This window comes from Colias philodice, chromosome 8 (assembly GCF_061535455.1).
Source record: "Colias philodice isolate Cphi_HAF_F1 chromosome 8, ilColPhil1 Martin Lab GWU primary, whole genome shotgun sequence".
In the NCBI taxonomy this organism is placed as follows: Eukaryota; Metazoa; Arthropoda; class Insecta; order Lepidoptera; family Pieridae; genus Colias; species Colias philodice.
In genome coordinates, this window is record NC_143093.1 from 7368468 (window position 1) to 7380151 (window position 11684).

The 11684-nt window shown below is 33.5% G+C and overlaps 1 protein-coding gene and 1 long non-coding RNA gene across 2 annotated transcripts; both read left to right on the plus strand.

Annotated features, from left to right (window-relative positions):
* The first annotated feature begins 1131 nt into the window (after positions 1 to 1131).
* On the plus strand, positions 1132 to 1610 carry LOC149486633 (uncharacterized). Its single transcript, XR_016315929.1, has 2 exons — positions 1132 to 1240; positions 1311 to 1610. It is a non-coding gene; the product is annotated as an uncharacterized LOC149486633 (long non-coding RNA).
* Positions 1611 to 3694: 2084 nt separating this feature from the next.
* Positions 3695 to 5551, plus strand: LOC149486634 (uncharacterized). Its single transcript, XM_089697889.1, has 4 exons — positions 3695 to 4100; positions 4353 to 4376; positions 5052 to 5150; positions 5423 to 5551. The coding sequence occupies exons 1-4, from the start codon at positions 3843 to 3845 to the stop codon at positions 5549 to 5551; spliced, it is 510 nt and encodes a 169-aa protein (XP_089554015.1). The 5' UTR covers positions 3695 to 3842.
* Positions 5552 to 11684: the final 6133 nt, after the last annotated feature.

The window sequence follows — 11684 nt, forward strand, 5'->3', positions numbered from 1 at the left end:
AAGTAATACACATACAATCAGTACCTAATAAAAGTTTACTATTGGTAGAGTTTTTTCAGAAAACAAAGTGCGCACGCGCGGGCGGCCTCCCGCATCGTTCATTGGGCAATGGGCGCGGTTTTTTGAATTGTTTGATATCGGTATCGGTTGTTTTATTATCGGCGATACCGATATATCGGCTTGCCGATTATATCGGCCGATATATCGGTATCAGTATTGGTATCGTTACATCCCTAGTTTTCACGCATAAACTACTGGACCGATTTCAAAAATTCTTTCACCATTAGAAAGCTGCATCTTCACTGAGCAACATAGGCTATATTGCATTTTCAAAAAAAATAGAGATCCTTACCAAAAATGCAATAATGTAACCCAAGGTGTAAAAAATTCCTCAATAAAACTTCTGTCATCGCGTGCGCTGCGGAATCTATTGAAGATAGAACAAAAAAATGTTCTACGGTAATAAAGAACGGATAAATATCTACAAGAAAGTCCGCGATACCATATGTCCATCTTCAGTAGTTATGTTACTACAACAACTTTTTTACGTTTTCAAAGTAAATAGAAGTGCCGATAGTAATCAAACCATGTTATTCATACACATATATTAATCCTTATTCCATTAAATGATGTATTATTATAGACTGTTTCAATACCAGCAAAACACTTTTTAAATGAAAAAATTTGGATGTTCCATTCAAAAGATATAACGAATTTTTTAAAGTGTCAATCTACAGAAAATAGTAGGTATACTGTTCAATACAATGAGCGCCGTAGTGCGGGACGGGGTAAAGGTGATTTTCATGTGATTAAAAATTAAACCTATAGTCCGACCTTTATTAGACTTTTCACTGTCACGACTCACGATATCGCTATCTATGCGGGTGAAACCGCAGGGCATTGCTAGTCTACTATATAAAAATAAGTCGGGTTTTCCTTCCTGAACGCTAGAAAAAGTTTGGCTAACGAAAGATGAGACTGGCTTTTTATTTCGAAAATTTATATGGCAACACTTATAATTACGTAATTGTCAATAAAACCTGAGTTGTTGATGTGTCAAAGTGAAAATTATTTCCGCGATTTTAGTGATTTCTAATTGAAAACGAGACGAAAACATTGAAAAGCGACTTAAAAAAAGGTTCTTTTTACTATGATTAGTAAATTTGAAAAGAAACAAGTTGAAAGAGATGTAGTTTTCAAGGAAAAACAAGAGTGTTTACGTGAAATATCTCAATGCATTGTTAAGTGTGACTTTGATATTTTGATACTATTCATTTTGATTGCATTGTTTAATATTTATTATTTTGCAGGTAATATGGATGATACCAATAGTCCAGTTATAAACTATTCAAGCAACAATAAAAAAAATTGAATGATCTGTTTCGTTCAAAATGTTTAAAGACACAAAATCAGTATCTTGACGAGATTTCTTCTATGACCGGACCATGTTATTCGTGTTGAAGATAGTATAAAAAACGAGATGGAATAACTGCAGAAATGGAAGAGTTCATAATAAGAGTCAGAGATAATGATAGTGATTCTTACTATTCACTCGCGGTTGAATTTTTAGATTTAATATGATTATATTGATTAAACAAACTTTAATTGTATTTTTATTGTGTTTTTTCTTGCTTTCATTCGGTGTTCTTTTTTGTCTATCTGTATCACTTAACTGTACTATATTACATAAAACAATATTATACAGATGAAGAGTTTGTTGTTTTTTTTTGCTCGTAAGAGAAAATAATAAATAAAAGTATTAAAACTATATTTCCAACTATAACCTAGTTTGCCATATGTTGATTTTTTGAATTTGCCGCCTTTTTCCAGTCTCATCTTTCGTTAGCCAGACAATATAACTCCAGAACGCACGAACCGATTTCCACGGTTTTGCATTCGTTGGAAAGGTCTCGGGCTCCGTGAGGTTTATAAGCAAATAAAAGCTGTCTCTGGTGGCGAAACGGAGTTCGCCCAGTTCGCTAGTTGATTATAAATTTCATTGTAATGTGTATGCGATGTTTATATAGTCTTTAGAATTTCAGGAGTAATAAGGGGATACAACTAAAAATAGATCAAAAGCGCTGATACGTAATCGATTGATAGCGCTGAGAGACGCCCGATATTGATATTACCTATCCTGAACATCAAGGCCCCGCCCTTCCTGTACAATACATAGATGTTATGTAAAAATGAAATATTTTTGATTTAAGAAATCAATATCTTATGTAATCTATTATTGATTTGTTAATAGGTTTATATATGAAGGGGTTAATAGTTTTTTTCTTTTTTTTCGAATATACGGGAAGATAAAGTAAAAGAAAATCTAACGATATTTCTGCTCTTCCATAAAAAGAAACGAGCCCGATTTCACATCTAATAAAGCAAAAAAGAACAATTAAAGCCCATACATTAAGGGACACTTACAAATGGATGCAGCCTGTTGCTTTCTACAGCATCAAATGTGCAGACCGTATTTCTGGACCGCGTTTATACATTTTGAGCTTTCGTTGATATTCGGCTTTCGTATTCGCACCGTTTTTATGATAATAGGTAATAAATAAACCGGGAGAGAAAAGGGCCTCACAGGAGATATTAAATGCAATATTTGCGATGCACCCTCCCGTTAGGATTAGGACAACGCATGCGCCAAGATCTGGACGCCATCCTCACTTTCACTGGAACACAGTGTGTTTTGACGTATACTGCATGTTCACGAGGTTTAATGAGTTCTTGACACGAAATGTCGTGTAACAAAATTTCGGGAATGAAATATTGTGTAAATTACCCCTTATGATAGTGACGTAATCGATTAAGAACAGGGTGAGTGATTTGAACTATAATCTAATAAGTTATAGGTTACGGTCGTAATGTAAACAGATACCTACCTATCGAAGACAACAATGATATTAAACAAATGCATCCTCCAATGATAACTGACGCTTCGCAAAAATTATGCATGAATTCTACTTACGTTTCATCTATTTAGGTCACCTTGACTAATTTGAATTAAAATGGTTAATCATCTGTAAACCCGCAATCAACGTTGCTGGCATTTTAGTTAAAACTTAAAAGTTATTTAGAGGACGTTGCATATGAGCAAAAAATATGAGATGATTAGATGAGCTTTTGTTATCAAGTAGTGATTAGAGTAGCGTTTTTCAACACTCGCACGTGTTAAAGTGCATATCGCCGTGAATGAAACTGCGACACGTTGCCATGGAAACGGGCTGAGGGTTGAAGCCCTTTGGGCCGCTGTGCCTTCCGATTTCCCCTAGAGAAAAATACGTAATAGCTTGTAGTAGTAAATCAAATGCTGTCTTAATTGGTATAATAAAAATGCTTACAGTAACTATCTTATTATTTTCTACTTTTAACTAACATAATATGAATGTATGTATGCTGTTATGGCAGGCAATAATTTATCTTAATAATTAATATCATATAGTGATTAATTATCACTATCATAAAAAATTTCAATCAAATGTTTATACCTATTGATTACACTTAAGGCTATTTTAAAGAGATTCGTTAAAATAATTATGATGAATTTTCATAAATTAATTTTATTATGTAGAGCAAAGAGCTGTATCATATAAAAGACCTCACAAAATACGACTCTATTAAAAAGCTATCTAACATCACATTGTTTATTTTGTTTCAGGTGCCAAATAGATTAATCACGTGCCTTATGATCTTCCCATATATCTTTATCATTTCGAAATTGTTCATAGCAAAGTTATATGTCCCGTTATTCTGTCCATGCACCTTTTACAATTGTTGTCATGAATGCTTAATGTAGCGCTAAGAGAGAAGGGAAGGGTTGTGTGGATGGTGTTGCAAGGATGTCTATTTGGGTGGGCAGTGGCGGCGGCGGGAATGAGGTCCGCGGTCCACCACCAGTCACTGTCCTTTCTACTAACACTTCTATGGAGTCTGGTATCGAGGCTGGAGTTCTGCCGACTGTCACGGGCTCGCTCGCGTCGGCGAGGGACTCTCTGGGATCCCTGTCTAGAGCTGCCGAGCATTTGTACGACACAGACCACACCGATCTTGGAAGCGAACTTGATGAAGCTGAAATACGACGGGAGTTGATGCACGATGTAAGTTTCAATATCTATGCTCTTAAAATAATTAGGATACAAGTTTATACCCGTTAAATATAATACTTACGTATAAAAAGTGTATGTAAAGTAAGTACTATGAAAGACTTCAGAGTTATTTCATATTGATTTTTCTGGGTTTTAATTGACCATTACCAACGAATAATAAATGCATGTAGTTTTAGAATGGAACGAGTAATTTACTATCGATCACACCATCGATAAAACATGTAATTTTTTTTTTTGTTTCAGAAATGGCGCCTTCTTTTTGATAAGGTAAGTTAAAACATTATTTGTAACTATATTTTTACCTATATTTTGTATTATGGTAAATGTATTAATGTACTAGGTTAATGTACTAGAACAAAATTAATACGTATATACTAAAATTATTTAACGCTGTAACAGATAGAAAAAATCTTTATCGTCTATATTATAAGTTATAAATATCCCATGCCTAACACCTTTTTTAAATAAAAATTATCAAGGTATGATTTAAGTTTTATAAAATTCGACTACTTTAGAACCATTGCACATGTTGCCTACGAATACATCAAAAGTGACTTTTACGACATTGAGACAAATTTCCAGAAATTCTTATGTTGAGTTGATTAAAATGTACAGAAGCAAGTTCCAAAAAAGTTTTATAAGCAGATAAAAGTGTGTCGGTAGCGCCGCAGATCAAACGGTGTGTCGTCACGTAGAAAACATTGAGATAATGCCACTGCACAGATAGGGCGCTTAATATTTTTTTGTCATCTCCTTTTTGGAAATGGACGAAATTATTACAACAATATTATACACATAATAATGCGAACTCTCGGAACGGTGGGTGATTATGACGTTACGGATGCTCTGTTGAAATCTCAATTTTGTTTTTGTACGTGACCGTGTCGAATGTTGAAGGTGTGAATTTTATACTAATGATTTGTTTATTATCTTCTTGTGCAGTTCGATCCTGAAGGCTTTGGGGAGATTCCTTGGCCGGACTTCCTGCAAACTCTTCAGCATCCCGATTTTATAGCACAGGTGCCTCATCACAAGCGTGAGGTAAATTCACATTGAAATATTAAACTTGGAAATATTAATTGTTCTGTATTTAATAATGTTACTATCATTGTATTATAATCTAATACTGGAGGTTATTTGAGTTTGATTTGCCGAATTAAAACAAAGTAGGTAGTAGTTAGACTAACTTTCCAAAGTTATCACGAGGTAGGTACACAAACATTCCAGTTTGTATATTAAAATCTAGTACTTCATTATTTATTGCAAAACTTAGTAGGAACATTGGGCAAAATTAAGAAATATATCTTTTTCAGATACTATTAGATAAAGCTCGAAGTTCCAGCAGCCCAGCCATAACATTTCAAGAGTTTGTTAATGTGGTAAGTTTTAGCGTACTTTTGTTGTTTATCTATACTAATATTATAAAGAGGAAAGGTTTGTAATTATGTATGTATGTATGTATGGTTTTCACGCATAAACTACTGGACCGATTTCAATGAAATTTAGCACACATATAGAGGGTAACTTGGATTAACACATAGGCTAGGTTTTATCCCGGAAATCCCACGGGAACGGGAGATACGCAGGTTTTTCTTTGAAAACGCGGCGAAGCCGTGGGCGGAAAGCTAGTTGAATATTATTTTGTGATATCATGAATGATTATTTTGTATGTACTATTATTACTGTATGGAAATAGAAAAACATTACGTAGAGCAGAAAATAACATCGACTCTACATTTCGTTTGATGTTCTTTTTGTACATTATGTTGTTATTTATCATTATGTTTTACTATATAATACTAATCTCATCAAGAGTTGCAGATCAGTATGATAGTTATATCATACTAATCTGCAACTATTCTTGTTTTTATTATATGCAATTTATTCTAAATTCAACAAGATAGAGCTCTACAATGTGTAGAATATTAGTGAGCCGCTTAGTAGTCTTACCTTGGTAAATTGTAAATTAGCTTTACCCTAATCATCAGATATACAGGGGCGGTATCTCTTAGTCTTGATGTACATATAGGTAACCTATAATATCGTCGTGGCGCTCCCCGTTTCCAAAGTACAAGACAACTAAATTAAGATGCAACGCCGATTACGCTCAAAGAGCCCAATTTCAAAATGAGCCCAAGTCGTACAACCCAGCTCCACGAAAACAAGTCCTATTACAAGTAATAAGAGTACACGGGATCTTTGCTAAAAGAAAAAGTTTTCTAAATAAACTTGACTTCGGAAAGGACCCACATTCTTATCGTTTCTGTCTGTCGCCTCGAAACTCGATAAAGTCCAATTCGATTTATTAGGTGGACATTTATTTTTGTGTGGTTAAATATATTTATCTTAAATGCGTATTAACATTGAGCACGATCGTTTATTATTGTTTTGTTTCGTACTGATTCAGAGATTGTTATTTTTGTTATGATAGGTATATACATTAGGTACATAATACATATGCCTATCTATATTATAATACTAGCTGTTGCCCGCGACTTCGTCCGCGATTCGGTCGTTTTTCGTCATTCGTCGTTTAAAAAAAATACGTGACACTTTATTTTTGAATGTTCTTAATTGTCTCTTATAAAATTTAACTACATTAAAATTGAATACTCTGATAAGAAAATCTTAAAATCATCGAAAATCATAGACATCGAATATCTGAGGAAAACGTGAATGAATGTGATTTAAATTCTACATTTCTTAGTAATTAAAATAATAATCTAAATTAAATGTAGATTAACAGTTTGAGCGCACCATTATAGAATATGTACCTAAGTAATAAATTACGTTAGTTTACATAGTAACTTTACTAAAAACACGATGACTTTCTTTCGCGCTCGGTACCACAAACTAAACATGTTTGTGGTACGTGGCCCGCGTCACTTTACCCCCCACGAGTTCCCCTCCGTTGCTATGCGAAAATACATTCGTCGCCCTACTGTAGGAAAAATTGTAATACTGCGGCCTGGGCGTTATAACACGCTCAGGGAATTCCTGAGTGCTGATAGACTTCCGTCTATCGGCATTTATACCAATTTTATATTAATATCACCATCTTGAGGAAAAGCTTCTAATGTCGATTTAAAACGCATATATACGGATTAACCTGATGAATTAACATGTTCTAAAATTGTGAAATGAGTTCAGTTTTAAATTCGAGAAATATTGATTTCTTGTATTCGATTATTCGTCGTAGTCGAATACAAAATATATTTAAAGAAACTTAGGTTGGCCTTCAGGCAAAAGGGATCCTATCAAATGATAAACTTGACCTTGTATCTTAAAAGTAAGAATGAAAGGAGCATCTGATAATTGTTGAGCACCAAAGGATCATTTAAAACGCAATACTATAAGAGCTAATATTGTCTAAGAACTGTTTAGATTGCACATGTTCCTCTAAAACTTAAAAGTAGTGATTTCAAAGGTTCCGGCGTATCTTCAAACGAAAGCCGACTCCTTACTCCACTTTAAAGCATTACAAAAAGAACATACTACGTTAATATCGCCTATACAGAAGATGATCTGTAATCAATTGTGAGGTTATAAGCAAACCCACTTTTATATTATTTTGTCGGACCACACCACCGAATTTGTAGATTGATCTTCTATGTTTACCTCTAAGTCATTCAGACTATGTCGAAATCTGTCTGCAATAAGACGGGCCTCTCGCTATTCGTCCGTTTAAAGAGACCAATAGTTTCAATTCTTAATCTTTCATTAAACAAACTTATTAATCGTTCTTGTCTCAAATAATGGTAATATTCGCGTCCCTACTCTAGTCATTGCTTATGCTCATGTTCATCTTCGAGAGATCGAATAATATTATGGTGCACCCTATTATTTGTCAAACGGTCTTCATATTGAGTAAAAGTTTCAGAATTCTCGAGATAAAATATGACGATCGTGATCAGCTGTGAGACGTAATTCCCTCTCAGTGAGGGTTTCGGTCTCACGGGATAGTACAATATGCCATTTGCGATCAGCTGTGAGACGTTATATATACCCTCAGTGAAGGTTTCGGTCTCACAGGATAGTACATGCCGTTCGCGGTCAGCTGTGAGCCGCAATTCTCGTTGTGAAGCGGTTTCAGGTTCGGCATAACACATGTTGTTTTCGGTCAATAGTAAGCCTCTTATCTCTAACGATCCTTGAGAACTCTTATTTCTCATTTTCTTAACTTTGCTCGAATTTCGATATATAAAGATTTTTTAGGTGGCACTGATGCGGGTGAATAAAAATTAAAACGGACTAAGAGTGTTATAATCTCAATCATCATCATCAATACATATAATAAAATTGTGGAAAAGTGATGTCTGTACAATTAAAATATGTAGAAAAAAATTAGCAGGTGTTATTATTATCGAGAAATCGAGAGAAACCATTTATTTCTCTTAAAAGCTCCCCCCCTCCCACTTCCCGAACTCCGATTGACCGTAATATATTTTTCCTTACATTTTTATCATATCCTTTTCTAATGGGTTTCATCCTACTCCCCCCCCCCTGGTTCCTAAAAAATAATATGACATAATTTAAAAGAAATTTTACGTAGAATTAGTTAGGCATTTCTTTTTTGATTTTCGATATTATATACTAATCATAATTTTTAATTACAATATGTAGTAACTATTTGGTATAGGTTAGGCATTTCATTTCTTGATTTTCTTTAATAATTTGGTACGTAAGTTTTTTAGCTCAGTTTAGTAAGAAATTTTAATAACAATTCTTTTAATTATTTATGGTAGTACGTATTTACTCAATAATTGTATGTTAAGTAGTAATTCAGCATGGGCGTAGCCACGGTGGGGCTGGGTGGGGCGCTTACCCTGGCTTTGATCTGGTAGGTACTAATTGTGAAGGGGAGTGGGCGTGGGCGTGGGATTGGGACTGAACGTGGCATATGGCGTGGGAGTGCGAGTGGGCGCGGGAGTGGGAGCATGAAAATAAAAATGATTTTTTATTGTTGCCCCACCCTGAGCCCATGGTCATAGGTCCCATAGTCACTATTCCACGCGAACGAAGTCGCGGGGACAGCTAGTACCTAGACAAATATAATCAGAAAGCTTTGAACTCCTAAGCTCAACCATAAAAGATAGACATTTATGATGTCGGGAGATATTTTTAATATAATATGGAGAACATTTCTTTCATACTTGATTTCTGTGTAGCTTTAACCATTAAGATACACGCATTAAGAACGCACACGCGACGAAAGCTTAAAAATGGAGTTGCTGCTCTGCTCACGAATATGAAAAATAATTGTACCAAGTTTCGTTTAAATCCGTCGAGTAGTTTTTGTTTCTATAACGGTTATACAGACAGACAGACGGACAAACATTTTTGACGTCGATGTCGATCTCTAATCACCTCGTGATAGTTATTTAGGAAATATATTTCATGTGCAGAATTGACCTCTACAGATTTAATATAAGTAGGTATACATATATTTAGATTCCAATTTCCATGTAACGTTAAATTCGACTAAATAATAACTAACAGACAACGCAGGTTACTCTCGTTTCCGTAAGTTGAGGCGGCTACATATTCGGTCCTAATAACATGACTTTTTGTGAACGAAACGACAGCGCGGTTTAATTCGATGGCAACACCATCAGAAAAAAGGAAATATTTTTAACTTTGAAAAAATATTATGATTTGTACACTATTAATACTATTTTAACATTAACACAAAATATAAGACTGTGAGTGTGTAAAAATAAGTCCAGCTAGTTTCACATCACACTTATGTTTATAATTAGGTATACGACATGAAAATATATTAATTACCAAGCAATAATCATACAGATAAATACTGAACAAAAGTATTAACAGTCAAAGTATATTTTTACTAACAACATGTAAATGATGAAGGAATAATAATTATCAACGAACTAACCTTTTTGTATTAGAGTCCCGCCTCGTGATCGAATTATTAAAACACGAAGATTTTTAAAAATGTAACCAATGAACACAATCAATATTAGATTAACTGTAATGGTGTCTAGTTTGACTTAAAATAATATACATCTACCCTCACTTTTAAAAATGTAGTATATTCACACGAATTATATAAGCGCACCTTATAGGGAAGGGAAGATTTATTATGGGTTAAAGAGTTAAATAAATAAATAACATAATTATATTTAAATTATTAATTTTTAACATTGTGTTCAGTAGTGTTAACATGTAAATTGATTTGATTTTTACGAAATCTCATAGATGGCGCTGAATCAAATTTGTCTTTATAGTACTAAGATTCATTAAACAGTTTCTCTGCCCAAATTACGTAAATGACGTAGTTTTTATAGTGTAAAGCTAGATAATAGCATGGCTTACTCAAAAACAACATTTAAACATGAGTCTTTAGATTGTACGCTGTCGTAGTACACGGAATACGTAAGAAAAGTAAAGGTTCACAGCTCCTCCCCCGGAGGTGATAGCATGATAATATGTTTAAAAAAACCTCACACGACCTGTTAGTAATATTCATGCAAAATTTGAAGTCAATCTATGCAGTACTTTTCGAGATTAGCTCGGACAAACATACAGACAAACAGACAAACAGACAAACAGACAAACAGACAAACAGACAAAAATTCTAAAAACTATATTTTTGGCTTCTATATCGATTATAGATCATGGATTATGTATTCTTTTAAAAAAATATTCAATGTACAGTTTTGACTTTCCTACGATTTTATTATATGTATAGATGTATTCGTATACTGATTAATTATACATTTTTAGTTTTTACATATATGGTAGGTAAGTGGTAGAAACAAATAATCTAATATAAAAATTATAAATTAATTATTAATTATTATTTATATTAAATCGAATCGTATCGTTATACGAGAAGTGCCATTTTATTAACATGTGCTCTTAAGCTTTATTTTTATTCAGGCGCTTATAATACGCAGTTATTAGGTACGTTCAATAAAAAATACATAAAGATTAAATCATTAGTGCTTTGGTTTAAAGATTTAAAAGAACGATACGATCTCATTAATCCTAATACATCACTTTAATGTCAAACGAAAGGTTATCCCCTAATTAATTATAAAAAAGGCATATGAAAACGAAAATTTGCATGAAGAATCTTAAGAAGCACTTAATTAAGTCAACCAAATGTGGTGTCGTGAATTATTCGCTGTCGTAAGAATTTTAAAACGAAGATACATATTTCTTAAAAGGGTCTCCTTCTTTTCGAATATAAATTTCAAAATGATTTTATGTAATATGAACCTATATCATATATACAGAGTATTATAATATTATTCCATATTAATTATTAATTAATTGGTATTCTAATACATATAAGCAAACTAAGAGCTCTTTAACAGCACTCTTATATGATTTTGTTGTTGCGTCTAAATAAAAATAATGCTCCTTTTTGTTATTAAAGTTTCATTTTTTTTTCGTAGGACTTTTAAGTCCGTTATTATCGGTTTGAAAACCGCAATATTAAATTTCAGCCGTATGAATTATTCATTCGCTTGTATACAATATTTCAAAACTTTTTTTCAGTTTGTCGAGATTGGCTCAAGCGAGTGTTGATTTTAACAGCGCAGCGGC